At 39.4% G+C, this 20,442-nt stretch overlaps 1 protein-coding gene across 4 annotated transcripts in view; it reads left to right on the top strand.

Annotated features, from left to right (window-relative positions):
* The window catches only part of OSBPL8 (oxysterol binding protein like 8), a 102,382-nt gene that overhangs the window by 34,126 nt on the left and 47,814 nt on the right, over nt 1-20,442 (top strand). For 2 of the 4 annotated variants that reach the window (XM_020804278.3, XM_073000353.2), the window contains one exon: nt 2,974-3,111. In XM_020804278.3, the coding sequence (XP_020659937.2) occupies nt 2,974-3,111 (138 nt within the window). Of the gene's footprint in view, nt 1-2,973; nt 3,112-13,649; nt 13,916-19,607; nt 19,756-20,442 lie in introns of those variants that run through there. The other 2 variants (XM_078376931.1, XM_020804285.3) reach the window with 2 other exon arrangements.

The following is a 20,442-nucleotide window of genomic DNA, read 5'->3' as shown; positions in this document are numbered from 1 at the left end:
TAGCTTACTGTAACTTGAGCCTATTATTATGTGTCCTGCATTCTGGGATGATGGAGAACAGATTCTGTCCCTGCTCTGCATTCTATCTCCTTCAGTCTTCTTTTCTCAAAGTTAACTTTCAGTCTTTCCTCATAGGGCTTAGTTTCTAGTCCCCTGATCATCCTTGTTGCCCTCTGAACTTGCTTCAGTTTGTCAGAATCCTTCTTAAGGTGCTGGAAAGAACCTCAAGATGAGACCTAACCAAGAGGGAAACTAGTTCTTCACAGGATTTAGAGACTATATTTATGTTAATGCAGCTTAAAATAGCATTGACCTTTTTTGCAGCCACATTGCACTGTTGGCTCATATTCAGGTTGTGATGTACAGAAATTCCAAGATCCTTCTCACTTGTAGTATTACTGAGCCAAGCATCCCCTACAATGTTTTCAGCCCTGCTGAACAGGGCTTGGCCCCTTGTGCACCTGACCTCACCCCCATGCATGCAACTCTCCCCTCCCCTCAGGGTTCCGTCACAACTGCAATCAAAGGGGCTGAAAATGATTGCTGTGGGTGCATAGAGGAGGAGGGGCCCTGCATGGAGTGGGCAGAGTCACACACATAGAGATGCGCACCTCAGAGGGAACCTTGGTTCCCTATCTTGTAATTCTGCATTTAGCCCCCCCCCCGGTATAGAACTCTGCACTTGTTAATTTGTATTGTGTTGTTTTCAGCCCAGTGCTGGAGTTTACCACGATCTTTTTGCATGTTGCTTCTGTCTCCCAGGTTATTAACTCTTCCAAGATGTAGTCTGAAATACTGTAAGGGTTTGTAACTCACTTTATAAACCAAGACTTGATGCTGTGCTAAAGTCCGTGAGGTACTTTTATTGTGAAATTGTATGCAAGAAGCAGTAATCTTAAGAGAATTTGAAATTCTATGAGGAAGTAAGTACCTGTTTTCACAGAATAACTTGGAAGGTGGAAGAAGTAACCTAGTAGGTGACTGTATTAAGTATGTTGTAGCAAAAGAGAAAACTGAACTCGTGTAGCACCTACTGTATAAGACTAGTTTTTACTTTTAATAACCCTTCATGTGTTCAAGCACACTTCTTCAGATGCAAATGGTTGTAGACTGCCAACAGTTTGGAGCCCGCCTCACAAGACACAGCCAATTTATTTTTCTGAAGAAGTGTGTTTGGACTTTGGTTTCTCTTATGCAAGTCTGAGGGCTCTTAACCTATTCATTGGTAGGGAGGCATTGAAAGCTTCAACAAACTTACTCATATTCTAATAAAGATTCAGAGATGCTTTCAACTTCGTAGAATTTTAATTGGGGAGCCATTTACAAAAGGGCGAAGTTGCAGCTTGACCTTGGTTTATTCTTTCTCCAGCTCATCACTTTCAGTTTCTGTTGCTTTAAGATGTTCCAAGTCATACCTGGACTCCCAAGGTTCAACACGGGACAGCTTGCTTTCACAGTCTTATAGTGGGAATTGAATGGTTAACCACCACCACTGATGACCAAACACAGTCCACCTCTTTACTCTTGGCAGCTTCCCGTCTTTCAAATTCTTTGTCATCTGGCAGTCTCTTGAATTGTCTTTGGTGCCTCCACCTGCACAATGAAGGTGGAGTTGGGGTTCAGCCTGTTGTCTGAAGCTTGATCTCCTCCAACATGAACCACAGTACTGTACTTGAACTCAACTTCTTTGGGTAGTGCTTGGTTCTGGTGAGGCACAGGGAGAGATCTGGGTCTTTAAAAGTGCCTGTGAACCCCATGTACACTGATGTACTGGCTGCAGCTTCCTCTCATTTTGGATACCAGTCCAGTCTCCCAATCTACTGTTGTCATCTTCCTCTCTTCACCTCTGGCTCTTTCTTCCTCAGTTCTCCTGCTGCTGCCATTTTTGCTGTCCTTTGGATGGGAAATCTCATGAGAAATTTTTCCTCTTCTTTCTCTCTTCCTGCCATCTGGTGTTTGTCACCCCAGTTGTTGGGGCAAAGGACACTGGTTTAGGATAATGTCCTGGTGAAGAGAGCTTCTCTCAGCTGGGACCTTGTAGGGCCAGGGAAGCTCTGAGGTCAAACCTGCCTGCAGACCAAAACACATCTGCTCCCAGGAGTCATCATATGCCCCTGCTGTGCTACTCCAGTAATGTTAAGAGTATCAAGGCCATATGAGAGGTGACAATGTTATGTCTCTTTTTGATGTTAGTATTTCTCAAGAACTGGGTAATTCTGGGGTAGGAAGCCTAAGTGTTAGTTCATGCCATATACGCTTAGTCTTCTGATATTACCAGAATAATATAGAAAGGGAATATGCAGCAGTAGGTCCCATATTACTATTACAGGCATTGTGGAGCCTTGCCCAGGCAAAGATGTAGAGTGATGAATAGCTTGCAGATTGTTAGGGGAAATGTTTGTCTGTGCTAGAAAGAGGAGGCACTGAGAAGTAAGCAAGTAGAGGACTTCTGCATGTGGGGGTTGGGGGTAGAGATATGCCTCTTTTCAAGAGGTTTCTCCTAAAGTCTGGAGAACATTTCTGCTCTCCTGTCTGTTCTTGGATGTAATACAGGATCCCTTTTGTTGACCTTCAACGTCCTTCATGATCATTCATTCCACATCTCTTGTCTCTTTAAAATGTCTCCATCTGTGAACTTGACCACTGCCACCTGAAGGTCTCCTTTTCTACTCTGTAAGCTTGGAACTGTTTCCCAAGGAAGTTTGGTTTGGTGCCATTTGTGTTATTTTCTTCAAAACCCACCTTTTCCTGAAGATTCTGGCATACCTTGTTATGACTTAGTAAAGTCAACCTAAGGAAAACTGCATTTTGAAAAATTGCCCTTTTCCCTTTATTGTTTCTGCTGTGTGGGATTTTATATCATAAACTTCTCCAGGTGGAAGCTTTTTGTCTTCTAGTCTTTATAATACCATATAAACTGATGATTGTGTATTAGTAAGAAAAATAAATAACAAGTAATAATCTATTTTTCAGCTGTTGTAACGAACAATGATGAATCTCATGCTCAGACACCAGGCAAAATGAGCCAGCGTTCAGGGAGAGAAGGATATCTTACTCCAACCAAAGAACTACACCAGCCATCATTCAGTCCAGGAGCAGTCCACGGTCATGGTAAGAATCATTTCATTATGTTGCAGAATGTCATATTAAGTACAGTATTCTAATATCTTCATTGGTTCTTGCAACACTCATTACAAATGTGTCCAATTCTATGGCATTGTAAGAGCTTGGTTATACACATTGATTTTATATACTGTATAGGCTTTTTCTACACACACACACACACACACACACACAAATATACCTGTTTTAGAAGTATGTTTTAAGAGGTTTTGTAGTTCATATTGTTATTAAGAAGTTAATCTCTCCACTGGTAGGTGTCTCTGCATGGTAGCCCTACAGATTTGTTACTGTCCTGTTTAGAGGGTGCGTCCACTTACATTACTAACAGGGTGTCTACATTTTTATTGATTGCTATGAGAACTAGAGAGAAAATGTTGCAATTGCCTTGAAAGAAGGATTCATATACTCCATATAGGAGTTTTCTGTATATTCTGTCTTTTTATAATCTAGCTGGCCGGCAACCATAATAAAGATGATATTGTTATGTTTATTTGCCATTTGTTTATAGTTCTGTTTTTTCCAAATGGATGAGAAGTCTCATGTTTAAAAACTGGCAATTTGTACCTTTGTATGCTTTGAAAAATTTCTTAACGTTTATGAACATTTCCTACATCTGAGAAACACCTTAATATGAATTAGAATGATTCTGAGGAAAGGCATACTCGTTTGTGGAATCGTTTGTGCTATCTACATAAGTTGACAGGGAACACAATAAGATTTACTTATACTCAAGTGTGCTGAGGATTAAGCTGTAAGCAGTGTATGAACACTGACTTGTCTGTGCTGAGGTTAGGTGTATGTATGTGCAAAAATAAATAATTAAGTAAATACTGTTTATAGCAGGTATATTGAAGCATTGTATAAGCCATGGGTTTTTTGTAACAAGAACAAACTTAATATACTGTATTTGGTTCACCTATTCCCCTCATTCTTTGCTATGACCACAAGGATTAATTAGTACAGAAGCTTTTGCTTCTGTTTTGAATTAACTGCATCTTGTTTCGTTGAAACCTGCTGCTATAGATTATTCTTAATCACTTGTAATTTTAATTGGAATGCAGGTTGTTTCAATTAAAAATATAGCTTATTTAAAAAAATCTTAACTGTGGTTAATTTAAAACATGGATTTTTATTTATTTATTTAAATATTTTTACTCCACCTTTCTCCTTAAAAGGACCCAAGGTGGCTTGCATCATTAAAAGAAAATATTAAAGCTAATAACAGTTAGTATACATATAATAAAAAGGATCAAACAAAACCATACAAAAACATTCCGTGGGTCAAGAAAATATCAGCATATTTCCCCCACTCTGGCTGCCTTGCATTGGCTGCCCGTTCGTTTCCGCATTGATTTCAAAGTGTTAATGATGACATATAAAGCCCTAAACAGTTTAGGACCTCGATATCTAGCGGAATGCCTCCTCCCACCTAGATCTACCCAAATCACTCGTTCTAGCCAGGAAGGGCAGCTGAGGGGCCTAACACCGAGGGAGGCCTGGAGAGAAAGAACAAGAAACCGGGTCTTCTCGCCAGAGGCCCCTTGACTTTGGAACAGTCTGCTTCCAGAGATCTGTCTGGCTCCCTTGCTGGGTGTTTTCAAGAGCAAACTTAAGACCTGGCTCTTTAGACAGGCTTTCCCTCCTGTCATCACTTGAATATTTTTTCTCATCTTGAGCTATATTACTACAGTGGTGCCTCGCTTAACGAGTGCACCATAGAACGACGAATCCGCATAGCGAGGGGTTTTTTTCTATCGCAACTGTGATCGCAAAGCGATGGCCCCAATGGGCGAAACTCGCATAGCGAAGGTCAGTAAGCGTTTCGCTTACCGACCTTCGCTTTGCGACCCGCGGATCAGCTGTTCGGCGGCTCCAAAATGGCCGCTGGAAGCCCCGAAATGGCCGCGCGCAGCGTTTTCGAGGGGAGGGTGCGAAAATGGCTGCCAGTCATAGGAAAACATCGCTGAACGGTGAGTTTTCGGCCCATTTGGAATGGGTTTTCTTGATCCATTCAGCGATGTTTTCACTTAGCGAGGGTTAATCCGGAACGGATTAACCTCGCTATGTGAGGCACCACTGTACTGTTGTTTTTTATTTTATTATATTGTTTTATTTTCTCAATTATTGTTAGCCGCCCAGAGTAGACTTCGGTCTAGATGGGTGGGGTATAAATTTAATAAATAAATAAATAATAAAATAAATAAGCAACACCAAAATGCATTAAAAGCAGTAAGGTACAACAATTCATTTAAAAAATCTTATTCAGGCAGTCATTCACCCGGGGAAGCATGTCTGGAGAGAAAGATCTTTGCCTGCTTGCAGAAGGATGACAAAGATGGGGCCACTTTGGCCTCCTGTAGGAGGGAGTTCCAATGCCTGGGAGCAGCAACAGAGAAGGCGCTCTCCCATGTACCCACCAAATACACCTGTGAAGGTAGATAAGCTTAGATTCTCTTTCCCATGGTGTTGCAATTCCCAGAACCTCCCAATTCCTGGAATTTCATTCATGTTAAGATGGGGGGGGGGAATCATTATTCAGGAAACATGCTCACCTTTAAATTAAGGTATATACAGATCCTCTGTTCCTTGTTTTGGTTTAAATTTTTTAATTAAAACACTGTTATTCACATTAAGTTTGTGTAATTTGGTATGGTGTTGGGGTGTTCTTTAGTTGTGTGCTACATCCTGGCATCTTGTACATTAGCTGAAATTAGCTGTGACAAATTATGAATACTGTATTTTTCCATGTATAATACACCCCATGTATAATACCCTCCAGAAAAATATGATCATTTTGATTTAAATCAGATCCACCTTGTTGGGTCCCCATATATTCTGAGACTGTTATTCCCAGAAATCCTGGCCAGCGCAGCTAGTGGTAAAGGCTTCTGGGAGAACATCTGGGGACCCAAGGTTGGGGACCACTAATATAAACGTTAGTAAACTGCCGGTGACGTTATTAATTTGCCATAAAGGTGCTTTGGAATGACTCCCTTGTAGGATGTTGAAATGGTTATTTCTGTTCCAGCCTGTATTTAGAGGTAATATACTTCTATAAATCCATTATCAGGGACCAGGAGATAGAGGATACAGTTATGTCTTTTGGTGGGGATCCAATAGGGAACTGTTTGGACTCTATATGAACATACTGCTGGACTAGATAAGCATTCTGTTCTTGCTTCTTAAATGTCAATTGCATTTATTCCAGTACAGACTTATTGCTGGAGATTTTTGAATGAGGGGGATCTCTGCTCTTCTCCTTCAAAAGAGACAACAATAACATATCGCGCACACACACAAGATTGAAAAGCACTTCAACTTAGGTTTTCAAGGGTCTGAAAATTAAAAGCCACCACTCCCAAATTACATAAGAACATAAGAAGGAGCCTTGCTGGATCAGGGCAAGGGCCCATCTAGTCCAGCTCCCTGTATCTCACAGTGGCCCCACCAGATGCCTCTGGGAGCACACAAGACTAGATAGCTATCTCCTGATACCCCTCCCTTGCATCTGGCATTTGGAGGTACCTTCCTTCTAAGCCTGGAGATTGTACATCCCCATCATGGTTTGTAACCTGTGGTGGACTTTTCCTCCAGAAATCTGTCCAATCTCCATTTAAAGGCATCTAGGCTAGATGCCTCCACCACATCCTGTGGCAAGGAGTTCCACAGACTTAACAGCATACTGGGTAAAGAAATATTTTCTTTCATCTGTTCTCACTCTCTCAACACTCAATTGGAGTGGATGTCCCCTGGTTCTAGTATTGTGTGAGAGGGAAAAGAGCTTCCCTCTATTCACTTATCCATACCCTGCATAATTTTATACGTCTCAATCATGTCTCCCCTCAGGCACCTTTTCTCGAAACTGAAGAGCCCCAAAAGCTGTAGCCTTTCCTCATAAGGGAGGTGCCCCAGCCCAGTCATCATTTTAGTCGCTCTCTTCTGCACCTCTTCCAGTTTCACTGTGTCTTTTTTGAGGTGCCGAGCCAGAACTGTATGCAATACTCCAGATGCGGCCTTACCAGAGTTCTGTTCAATGGCATTATAAGGTTGGCTGTTATTTTCAATGCTCTTTTTATTGATACCTAGCATGGAATTGGCCTTCTTCACTGCTGCCGCACACTGGGTTGACACTTTCATCGAACTGTCCACTATCACACCAAGATCTTTTTTCTGATCCATCACAGACAGCTCAGAACCCATTAACTGATAACTAAAGTTTTGATTTTTCTCCCCAATATGCATTACTTTACATTTTCCTGTATTGAAATACATTTGCCATTTTGCCGCCCAATCTCTCAGTTTGGAGAGATCCTTCTGGAGCTCATCACAATCCCTTTTGCTTTTCACCACCCGGAAAAGTTTCATGTGTTCTGCAAACTTGGCCACTTCACTGCATATCCTTGTCTCAATGTCATTTATGAACAGGTTGAAAAGCACCAGTCCCAGGACAGGACAGATCCCTGGAGTACACCACTTTTCACTTCTCTCCATTTTGAAAATTGCACATTGACATCTACTCTCTGTTTCCTGGTTCACAACCAATTCTCAGTTCATAAGAGGACCTGCCCTCTTAATCTCCTGACTGTAGAGCTTTTTCGGCAGCCTTTGGTGAGGGACTGTGTCAAATGCCTTCTGAAAATCCAAGATAGACAATATCCACTTGTTCATCTGCATCCACATGTCTGTTGACATTTTTAAAGAATTCCAAAAGGTTTGTGAGGGAAGACTTACCCTTACAGAAGCCATGCTGATTTTCCCTTGGCAAGGCTTGTTCTTCTGTTATAGACCTGCTTACATATATCAGATAATACCCTGTTTCCCTGAAATTAAGCCCTAGTATGATTTTTCAGGATGCTCGTAATACAAGCCCTACCCCAAAAATAAGCCCCAGTTAAGTGAAACACTTCCTTCCACCACTGTGCAGCAACCAGAATAAGATGACATGACTGTATTTGAATAAATTAAGATTGTTGTACATGAAAAAAATAAAACATCCCCTGAAAATTAGCCCTAACACATTTTTGGAGCAAAAATTAAGATCCTGTCTTATTTTACGGGAAACACGGTATAAGCATTAAATTGTTCACCTGAAACCATAAAAAAGCATAGGCTTTAAAACTCTACCAGTTCTGAGATTTCAGAGGTTTTTTAGAAGGCAGCCAAAAGGGGGAAAGTATTTGGAAATGTATTTTTAATGTAAACTCAAAGAAGCACAAAAAGCCAGTTGCATAGCAGCTGCTCATTAGTAGCTGCCTTTCAGAAACTCTAATTGACAAAAGGACAAAATGCAACAAGCAACAAAACAGTGAATAGATTTACATATCTCCTTTTTAGTCTCTCCCTATTTGACCCAAAATTTGCCATAACTTCTGCTTCAGCCAATACTTTACAAAAATAATGTGTGAAATAATAGTAGTGTGAACATTAATAAAGTGCCTTATTCCATTCTGTGAAAAGCAGTCCTTCATGGTCTTCAGGTTGTGTACAAATGTGACTTTCTTTATAAAGATGAGGGTGTATGAGATCTTTATTAGACCAGTAAAAAAGCTAGCTTTCTACTTACACCAGTCTTCATTGGGATGGACATCAGAGTTGTACATGGAGCAGCGGAAACATAAAAACTTCAAAAATTGTGACCACGTATACAGTCCAGGCTTCTCTGCTTAAAGTAAGTTTTAAAATGGGGACTAGTCTCAGATCAGAGGTGTAAGTTTCAGATTGCACCTTTGGTTTTATTTTATTTATTTATTTATTTTATTAGATTTCTACCCTGCCCATCTAGACCAAAGGTCTAATCTAATCTAGGTGGCATTACATATTTAGACCAATAAACATATACTTAAATCCAAGATGGCAAAAATATAGAATTTAAGATACAGCAGGAGGGAAAGCCTGCCCAAATAACCAGGTCTTAACTTTACTCCTGAAGACACCCAGAGATGGACATGTTTTTCCAGAAGCAAGGGGCCACTGCCAAGAAGGAGAGGTTCCTTGTTCTTTCCTTCTGGACCTCCTTTGGTGTTAGGCCCTTCAGCCGCCTGGCCAGAATGAGTGACTCTGGTAGAACTGGGTGGGAGGAGGCACTCTGCCAGATATCAAGCTCCTAAACCATTTAGGGCTTTATCTGTCGTCGTTAGGACTTTGAAATCAACGCGGAAAAGAATGGGCAGCTAATGCAAGGTGGCTGGGGGGGGGAATATGATGGTATCTTTTCACCCCTGTAAGAAGTCTTGCCGCCGTATTCTGCACCATCTGGAGTTTCCACGTCAGACTCAAAGGCAGCCCCACGTAGAGCACATTACAGTAGTCTAATCTCGAGACTACGAGCGCGTGGACCAAAGTGGTGAGTGCCCCACATCAAGATAGGGATGCAACTGGGCAATCCGCTGAAGATGGAAGTGTGCGGAATGGACCACTGATGCCACCTACGTTTCCATGGTGAGTGCCGGGTCCAGATGTACACCCAAACTGCGAACCTTACTTTTGGTGGTAAGAGTCATCCCCCCAAAAGAGAGGGAGTTTCCCAAACTACTGATGTCTGGATCACCCACCCAAAGGACCTCCATCTTGCCCTGGTTCAGCCTCAGTTCATTCTCCTGCATCCATTGCTGAATGGCCCCCAGGCAGTGCTCAAGGGACAAAATGGCATACATGCTGTTGGGAAAAAGGAGATGTAGAGGTGAGTATCGTCTGCATACTGATAACACGAAGCCCCACATCCCGATGACCCCTCCCAGTGGCTTCATATAGATGTTAAATAGCATTGGAGAGATAATCAAGTCCTGTGGAAGCACACAGTTGAGGCTTCACGGAGCTGAAAAGCTTTCTCCAATCTACACTGTCTGGGGATAGTCCTCCAAGAAAGAACGGAGCCAGGCAAAAGCCAGGCCACCAATTCCCAACTCAGAGAGCCTCCCCAGAAGGATACCGTGGTTGATGGTATCAAAGGTGGCTGAGATATCGAGGAGGACCAGGAGAGACATTTTGCCCATCAACCTCCCTTAATAGGTCATTGAAAAGGGTGACCAATGCTGTTTCCATGCCATGGCACGGCCTGAAGTCCAACTGGAATGTATCCAAGGCATTGGTTTCATCCAGAAGAGCCTGCAGCTCGTCGGCCACCACCCTCTCAACCACCTTGCTGAGGAAAGAAACGTTTGCAACGGCCCTATAATTACCAATATCATCTGCTGCCAAGCTCGGTTTCTTCCTAATGGGCCTAATGAGTGTCTCTTTGAGGGCGAGGGGAACCTTGCTGTCAAGGTTTTTGTGAATTGTAATGTCCAGTATTCTTCACTCCAGCAACCATGTACCCTGTGTAAATAAAGCTGCAGCCCAAATATTGTACTTCTTATGTCTGAGGAGATGGATTGTAAATCACAAAAACTCACCTATTTACACCTATTTATTTTAAAATAATTAGAATACACCTATTTATTTCAAAATTATTTTTATTTGATCAAGTACCACAATACTTTGCTTTGATTTGTTTTATTAAATATGCTGAAACAGACTAACATGGCTACTTTCTTTAACTGAATTGTTGCCCTGTGTTGATAAGCTTCCAGACCAAAATGCTTCAAGGCCTTGAAGAAATCCAGAAGGATTCTGCTATTGTTTTGGTAATAGAATACCATGTGATTTAAAAATATATTTGTGCTACTTGGGAATATGGTGCAAGTCATAGCCTCTGAGACACCATTGGTTGTGAGTTCCTGGAGGGACAATTTCTGACTGCCGGTGATGGCTGAGATTCTTTATTTACAAACTTGCTTCACTTTTAGTAAGAACACATATACCAGGCCAATCAATCAGTGCCTACTATATAAGTCAGAAACTAGATACTTTATATCTTTTTGTTTGTTTCATCTGTATATAAATTTATTTCCTAAGAGGCAAGTATACAAGATGGAATGTTGGACTCGGAAGTATTCTTAAGAAGTATTCAATTAACATAAAAAACTCAAGACCAATATTCTTTGTCTCACTTAATTACTGGGCAACAAAATGAAAGATGAACCACGATGCAGATTCAACATGGTCATGATTGGAACAAAAGTAGTAACCTAAATTGCCTCTAAAGAGAGATACACTGAATTCATAGTAGAAAGGTCATTGAAATGTCATTTCATTATATTACACTACTGAAATGTCAAAAGCAGTGCACTGCGTTTTTAGGAGTAATTATTGAAAAAAATCATAATGCCATTTTATAAATGTGTGATGCATTTGCATTTAAAAGAATAAACTTCTGCACCCTGTCTGAAAAATGGCATTGTAAAGCAGATGAAGGTACAAGAGAAGGGAGGGGGAAAATCTGTTAGATTATGAAAACTCTCAAAATACATATTTGTCAGCTAAGAAACGGTGGCATAAAATGTAATAAATGAAATATATTTTATGGTTGTTGTGGGTTTTTTGGGATGTTTGGCCATGTTCCAGAGCATGGCCAAAGAGCCTGAAAAACCCACAACAACCATCAGATCCCCGTTGTGAAAGCCTTTGTGAACACAAATACATTTTAGATTTTACAAAATATATTATAAGATGCAGTAGTAGCTGCAGACTTGTATAGAATTAATGCATGGGTGGGGTGTGACTTGTTCTTTGGTCCAGATGGTTTCCTGGGACTACTGAGGAGGATGCCAACAGGGGCCTCTCTCCCCCAAGCCTTGTTCGGAGGACAGGATTCCTGTTACTTTCAATCTCTAATCCAATTTGCTTGATTTCTCCCTTAATGCTGTGACTTGTGTGAAGAGGAATCGGACAGTTTCAGAGTGGAGTTTATGGAAGGAAAAATGTCCCCAATTCTTTGGTGAGCTGGCCTGAGAGCTAGAAAGAGCCAGACTGGAAATTCCCATTCCCTGGTTTAAGCACCATGTAGAACATGTCTTTTATAGATTGCTTATGTCAACTTTGTAAGCCCCAAACTAGGCAGGATGAAAGGAGAATAATGTTATGCTGAAAATATATGCATTGTAAATCACATGTAAAGGCTTTGAACTGATGTTCAGAATAAGCAGAAAACAAGTGTGCTTGGTAGTTGCTGTGCTAAAATCCTTCCTCATCAGTCTCATTTTTTAGCTGAATGACATTGGTGTCGAGCCTTATGCAACCTCTGCATGGACCAGCTACAAGCAAGCAAGTTGCATGTGGTGTGACGGTTCAAATCCCTGTATTCATAAGCTAAGCCTCATCATCACTATCATGATCTAGATGTGATAATGAGAATCCACATTTAAAAGACAAGTTTGCCACCTTTAGTCTCTCCACCTCTGGTAACCAATTGTACACTGCCTAAGATTGCTGTGATCCTACTATAATGCTTAATTTCATACTCTTTTGTTACATTGTAGACCTTTGTTCTGATCTTGCAAAACACCTCCTGTGTTATGTATTACACCAGTGGATTACCTCTCTCCACAATATAAAAGACATTTGTCCAAACACTTGTCTGGTAAATGCAAACAAAACTTATTTATTCAAGTGTAGCAAAGTTAATAATAATCACAGATGTTCTTCAGATGTTCATTGTACACAAGCAAATCATTCACAGGTCTCTCTATACATACTTTCTTCTTGCTATATAATTAATTACCACCTTCTCTATCAATTTATCTTAACCAGCTTAGCTCTGTTAATATCTGTTCCTTCTCACTCTGACTCTGACTAACTCTTGACTGACTCTTGACTCTCAGGCTCCGCCTTTTAACTTCTCACTCGGCTCCGCCTCTCCACCATATTTGCTTAGTTAGTACATGAATAATACGACTTATTTTGCGTAACAAGGGGTGAATGCTACAGTTTATCAAATGTATACGTTTCAACTGAGGGATGTATCGAGTGGTACCCCATCTGTTGTTGGAAAAATCACTGCTCCAGGAGAAGCTTTTGCCAGCAGAATCAGAAACTGGATTATTTTGCTATTCTCCCTCTCCCTCAGACTCCTGTACCACCTCTCATTCTGTTCAAAAGGACCTTCTGGAGCAATTTTTTGTGAGAGGACTGCAAGATGGAACAGGTCTTAGTGAATCTTGCCTTCCCATTTCATTGACAAAAAACTTGTGAGGGACAGTATTGGATACATAATCTACTTTTTGACATGTTTTTAAAAGGCATCTAACTATCTGTTGAGTCTCTTGAGGACTAAATATTGAAATATATACTGGATTGCACCAAGAAAGGTTGTTTTTGCTGTGGCTATTTAAGCACATTAGTTGAAAGACTTCAGTGCAGCTAACCTCTGTGCAAACATTCAGCTGAATGTATCTAAAATGGTGCCCAGGCTGCTGTTGTGGTCCTCCCATCCCCTAACATCCCACCCCCACTCTAATATCTGTTCACCCTGGCTATGTGAAAACAGTGCTGTTGGACTGTTCTTACTGTAAAATTAATGCAAAGAATAAAGTGTTTTTTAACAAAAGTTTCTTTGAGAATGAAATTTGGCCAGATTGACCCATTTGAGTCTAATCTGTTGCCCTTGGCAATTCAGAGGTTTTACTTGGGCTAAAATAACTGAAACCTGAGTAGTCAACAAGTATGTGGGAGGAGCTGCAGAACGGAGCAATTAGAGATGCAAGCCCTCAGCCAAGCAAGACGTGCTAAACTGCAGGCTGTTCTTACCAAAAGTGCTTGAACCATATTCCGGTGTACCAAAAGGAATTATACTTCACCTAAACCTACTTGTCAGGGCTGGGAATATTACTTTTTTCTGTTGTTAATCATTTTGCTGTTCTTGAAATGTAAATTGGTTTGTTTTTGAATTCTATGTGAATTGGAGACATTTCTGAAGGCAAGTACCCCTCTAAATTCGATGTTGTTTTTCTTAGGGAGAGAGCTGGGCTTAGCAATTTGTGCCATCTAAATCTTGCATTATGCAGCTATAGCTTGGCGGCTCCTAGAAACTCATTTTCTTTTCCACTGTGTTTTGTTAGGAAAGAGCATATGTTATGGATGCATGTAGGTAAAGTTGCTTGCTCTGTTTTGGAAAGCTTTGTCAGTATAACAGGACTAGGTACTGTATTTGGTCCTAGCAGACAGACCATTCTTCCTGCCAACCCTAATGCATCTGTTTCTCTCTTCTATACAATGGCAGATCATGTGAACCAGCTATCCTACATATCTGAGAAGTTGTAATGTCTGGTACTGCTATCAGAAAAAGGTTTATATATGTAGTGTTATTTTGCATTTCAACATCTTCAAGTAATGATTCTATTTTGCTTTTACTGCAGACAGATGATGTTAAAATGCATTTGTAATGACACATACAATTTTGATTTCAATCCAAGAAATAATAAACTGTAATTACAAGAGAGGGGTATGTATGTCAGTTGTATATATGTATGTTTGTGTGTGTGTGTGTGAGAGAGAGAGAGAGAGAGAGAGAGAGAGAGTATCTCTACACATATACAAACATTTTAATATGTATTTTAGATATAATTTGTGCAAACACATGACTTGTTACAATTCATTGGCTGTTCAGTGTTTTTAAAAAGGTCATTGAATACAAAAAGAATATCTGTCAGGAATAGAGTGCTTAGTGTGTTTGCAAAATAAGTGTTAATATTTCATTTTTACATTTCTAAAGTTAAATTAGATATTGGTCATAAAAGAAGAGAGAACACAAATTATCTACATAACTGAAAATTGTTGGATAGAGAAACCTTTTCCCCAGGCTGCCATACAGTTGTGGGGATAGGATGTTTTTGCAGTAGCTAAAATCATAGCTAAAATCAGCATTCCCTGTCATTGTTGATGCTCAGTAACAACCTTTTCTAAGTAGTCATATTCTTACTTCCCTTTTGCATGAAAACAAATAAAATAATATAATATGCAAAAACTTTTCTTTAATTTTCTTTAATTAAATTAAAATTAATTCATCACTATTTAAAAAAAGGCAGCACACATCAGAAACAGCATTTTTTGCTGCATTCTTTTTGTAACACTTTGAAGAAGAATAAGATGACAGCAAATTAGGTGCAGCTCATAGGGTTCTGTTGTTCACATCTGTTAACTATAGTCTTCTTTTTATATAGAAATAAACTAATCCAAAGTATAATATGATAATTTCTGCTTTTTCTTCGAGAATAATTATTAAGCAATGGAGACCTTGAATATTGCTTGAATGGAATTACTTCGAAGAGCCTTGGTGAAAATCTTATTGTTGGAGTGCTGTTCTTCTAGGCACACTATATTCATTTTTTCCTCAGTGATGATGAGGAGGAAAAGCATCAGCAATGTTTTAAAAAATGTTTGTGCTGTGGAAGAATTGTTTGGACTCCATCTGCTTAAATGTTAAAATATCTGCTAGGACAAATGCTGATTGGAAAGGAATAAATCATAGCTACAATTCACATGATAACATTGTTTCCTCCCTCTTGTTGATGTAGAGACTGAGTAGGACAGTGGGGTATTAAAAGACATGGGTGGTAGGGATCAGGGGAAAATTGGGGAGAAGAGAAAGTTGGAAGTACCCTGTTTCCCCGAAAATAAGACAGGGTTTTATCTTAATTTTTGCTCCCAAAAACACATTAGGGCTTATTTTCAGGGGATGTTTTATTTTTTTCATGTACAACAATCTATGTTTATTCAAATACAGTCATGTCATCTTATTCTGGTTGCTGCATAGTGGTGGAGGGCAATGTTTCACTTAACTGGGGCTTATTTTTGAGGTAGGGCTTGTATTACGAGCATCCTGAAAAATCATATTAGGGCTTATTTTCAGTTTAGGCCTTATTTTTCGGGAAACAGGGTAAGGTCTCAAATTTGGGAGCAGGGGTGTAAGTTAGAAACAGGAGGGAAATGTCATAGAACTTCGAAAATGGTGAGAAATAAATGGGGAACTGGAGGTGAATGAAGGAGTGACATGAAATAAACAACCTGGAAATATTGCAAGGATAATGTTTCATCTGTATTTCCCAGTATATACTTGATAGATTTTTTTTGCCTACTAAAAATCACTAAAGTAGATTATAGTGTTGCATTGTTATAGGCATTGGAGTATCTGTGAATCTCTCAGATGTGTTTGGACTCCATTACTGTCAGTCTCAGCCTGCATGGTGAATAGTACAGTAACACTTAATGGAAATTGCTGTCCAAGCTATAAAACCCAGCTCTATTCGTTTTCACTGGGGTGGTAAAGTATTTGTTTATGGGCTACAGCATTTTATATTGTAGGTGGGGGTCACAAGGGATTGCTTCACAGAAGTGTACATAAAAGGCTGGTTTTTGCACAGAAAGTTTCTAGTAGAGACCTTCTCTGTGTCCAGTAGTTTTCCATGTGCAGATACCTGTTTTTCTGTAAAGGGGGGTACCATCTTGTTTGTCTTTGTTGTTAAAAGTGGTACTGTATAGCCTAGTTACAGATTTACCCCTTCTATGAGAACTAAATCTGAGTGTAAAGTTACTCTGCTTTCTCAAGGAAGCATATCAATTTACCAGGTCATTAGATACCTCTTTAAGCATAAATTGATTTCAGAAAAGGAGAATAGTTTGTGACACTCATTCTAACATGCTACATTTGGGAGGAAGATTATAAAAAATATTGGCAATGTAGTATAGGTACGTATTTAAGATTATAAATCCAGATATAATTGATATCAATTAACTAGTGTTTTCACCACCAAATATCCTTTGTGAATAGCTGAACTAAAATATTAATCTTTAAATATTAAAGGCATATAGTGATTCATATGTATTTAGTTATTCTATATTTTTGATTTAAAAGTTATATGGTAAACATTCCGAATACAACCTTCTTGCAAGTTTTCCTTCTTTCTGTTAAATAAGCGTGTGTTTGCTATAATAAGAATATGGGGCAAGGCACTTACTAGGTAGACTTAGTGGACAGGTAGGAAGATGCTTAATTTTCCTATGCCTGCTGATACTTCCCAGAAATGTATTTCTAGTCTTCTTCTCCATTCAACCCTTAGCTGAGCTCATATTCACATTGACAGCCAGGCTAGGGAATTCGTTAAAATTAGAGGACTGAGAAGAAGTTGATTACCGCTCCCCTGTCCCTTGATTTTCACTTGTAGCTGTCCACCTCAGTTTAGTGTGTTACTAGGGAAACCATTGTTGTAACATCTAGTTCTGCCCTTAGATCCCCACACTTTGAGAATAGGTTCTCTGCGTATGTGTGTGCTTGTTTTATAATGTGTGTAATTTATAATTACAATTCTATAATTTATTTATTTTTCTATAAATAGCACATGTTTCCAGTGTAAAAAGTGGAACATCAGCATGAGTCTTTCTGGAAACCGTGTGCCTGGGAAGTGAGCTTTATCATGCCTTCCAGTTACAGTTTTCTATCTGTTATTTAGGTACTTCAAGCCTTGTCCATTTGGGTAGGGGCAGATACAGAATGAAAAACAGAAAAGAAATAGCAGCTCTAAAGTAGATTTTACTGAGGGTATTGGCACTATCCTGCTTCCATTCTGCTTTTCTAGTTAGAAGTGGAAGGAAAGAGACTGAGCTCCTATTCTTTTGTGTAACCTGATAGGATACAGATATCCCATGAAGTCAGGGAGGGTGGTATAAGCAATATGTGTTCTATATTTTTTCCAGAACATATGTCTTGGTATGAAAAATGTATATGAACTGAGGGAATAATAGGTGCTTTATGTCATGAGTTATATCTGACAGTGACCAGACTGAACACAAAAGATCTTTCACTGACAAAATTCACTACTGTAAAATACCCTGGAACAAGTTACTAGAGTGAGTTCTCATAATTAGTTAAATTAAATATGTTGAATCTAAAAATTTTAGCTAGTCTGTGGGTCAGCTGATCTAAGGAGAAAGGTGTTTGTCAGTTTAACTTTATTTCAACATACCAAAGCTTTAGAGTTTTTGCCAGCTTACATTTAAGGTTGATGTGATATGGAATGATTTTTTAAAAAAACGTGTTTGATTACAGCTGTAAAATTTCCCAAAAAGAAGCACAAAGGGCTTGAGTAGATTCTTTGTGACATCACAAAAATATTATATTTATTGGCATCAGTTATTCTTTTTTAAAATACAGAATTCTCTTGTAGATGAGTTCTGCATTCGAAAAGAGCTGGCACTAGCACTTGGTGGTAATGATTAAATGATATTTTGAATTAGTATGTATCTTTAAAAATACATACCTTTTAATATACATAACACTTGAATAATACTACAGTCAGAAAGAACGTATTATTCCAAGAGGGATTTTTTAAATGTATATTTAGAATCCATAGAAAATATTGTTGGCATATGGACATCATCATGTCCCTTGATAAATCAAAGAAGGAATGTTTTATTAAAGGAGAACTCTTATATTTACAATATGAGAACTTCCTTCTGGGATTCTCAGTACAGTGGTGCCTTGCTTAACGACATTAATTCATTCCAGCGAAATCGCTGTAGAGCGAAAACGTTGTAAAGAGAAATAGAAAAGCCCAATGAAATGCATTGAAAACTGTTCAGTGCATTCCAGTGGGCTGAAAACTCACCATCCAGCAAAGATCTTCCATGGGGTGGCCATTTTCGGTGCCTGTAGAGCGAGGAATCCGTCCAAAAACACAGCGGGGAGCCATTTTGAGCAGCCGGCGGCCATTTTGGAAACCCAACAATCAGCTGTTTTGATCATCGTAATGCGAAGAATCGGATCCCGAAGCAGGGAACCGATCTTTGCAAAGCAAAAAAAAAAACAAAAACAAAAAAAACAAAAAAACAAAAACCATTTAAAACATTGTTTTGCAATCACAGTTGCGATCACAAAAACATCGTCGTGAAGCGGATTTATCGTTATACAGGGTAATCATTAAGCGGGGCACGACTGTAGTATTTTCAGTTTCTATTTAGTTTTTGAACCATATGGGCATATTTCTATAAATATGCCCATATGGTTAGATCCATGTTTGGGTACATGTAATTGATCTGGCAGAGAACATATTTTCCTTCCCTTTCTACCAGCCACTCCAGCCTTCTGTAAAATGCTGCACCAGTCAGTGAACCCAGCTGAATGGAATATGCCACTGTGCAGCATAGGGGCAGGATTCCTGAAAATCAAGTGAAAGTACCATCTGTGAGCAGTGCCTTTTTGCCAGCAAGGGAATAATATCCTAGACACCACCCATCATAGGTAGCTTTGTGTACTTCAAAATAGGATCCAGATTAGGCAATGGGGGAAATTTTTTTAATAACTCATCTGTGTATTTTGTGGTGTCATCTGTCTAGTGTCTACAAAACAACAAGGAGTAGCAGCTTGTCTTGAGGCAATATTGAATAAAATATGAAATATTATTGAACGGGGAGTGGTAACATCTTGAATTGAATCCATAAGGGATTCTGGGTTTTATTATCAACTTCATCTTTGGTTGCAGCTTTCCTAGTGTGAGAATATGGCATTGCTTTTCATGTGTGCTTTGCATGCTAATAATTTGAATGTGAGGGCAAAGGCTTTCTCTGCAATATACTTATTATAGTCAGCCTTCTGAATGACAACAATCATTATACAGAGCAACTAACTCATGAAGGAAGAGGGTCCACTGCGACGTAGGTTTTCTTCATGTGCTGGGGTTTCGCTTCCTCCACGAGCTGATGGTCGAAAACTTGTCCGGAATGCTTCATTTGGAGGATACAACGAGCTCTCACCAGTCTTTCGAGGTTTGTTTTGCCTTTTCTATATCGCCAACGATTAGTCCTGCTTCTAAAAGCTTTTACAGTTACTGTCTTTCCAAGAAACCATTTCTAACAAAATTTTAAAAGACGCTGGATTGGTGTTGAGTGAAATAAACTGAGATTTGGAAATAAGAGTTCATAATTTGTATATACATGAAAACTCGAGGCTTTATGTAAACAGCTATGTATTATCTGTTGTAGATAAAATGCAATTGTATTTAAGCAGAAAGATATTTGATGGATTATGATGGGGGGGGGTTATGTGTAACTACTAGCACATGCTCAGACATAAAACTTATACTATTTTTAAGCATGGTCAGCCAGTCAGTCAGGAAATGCTGGAGGACAGGAAGTGATCAATGGCATGGTGATGGAGGTCAGAGTTATGGGTGTCATGTAGCCTGTTCTGTACTTTCTAAACTAGTCTGCTCCCCTCAAGTGTGTGGCAGAAGATGTCTTGTTGGTACTGTTGACATAAGGTTCAGCTGTCAATTCAACAAGCCTTTTTAGGTGAAATTTGGGGATGAGACAGCAAAATGTATTGGGCTGGTCTTTTCAAATTCAGGAGAACATAATTTTGAAATCTATCCATTTACTTCTGAAATGTGGAATGGATTATATCTAGAATTTTATAGCTTTTGCCTATAAAAACTCAGTATTGACAGTATGTTA

This window comes from Pogona vitticeps, chromosome 5, assembly GCF_051106095.1.
Source record: "Pogona vitticeps strain Pit_001003342236 chromosome 5, PviZW2.1, whole genome shotgun sequence".
NCBI classification, from domain to species: domain Eukaryota; kingdom Metazoa; phylum Chordata; class Lepidosauria; order Squamata; family Agamidae; genus Pogona; species Pogona vitticeps.
The sequence above is the reverse complement of the archived record's forward strand: the minus strand, read 5'-3'. Positions and strand labels throughout refer to the sequence as shown.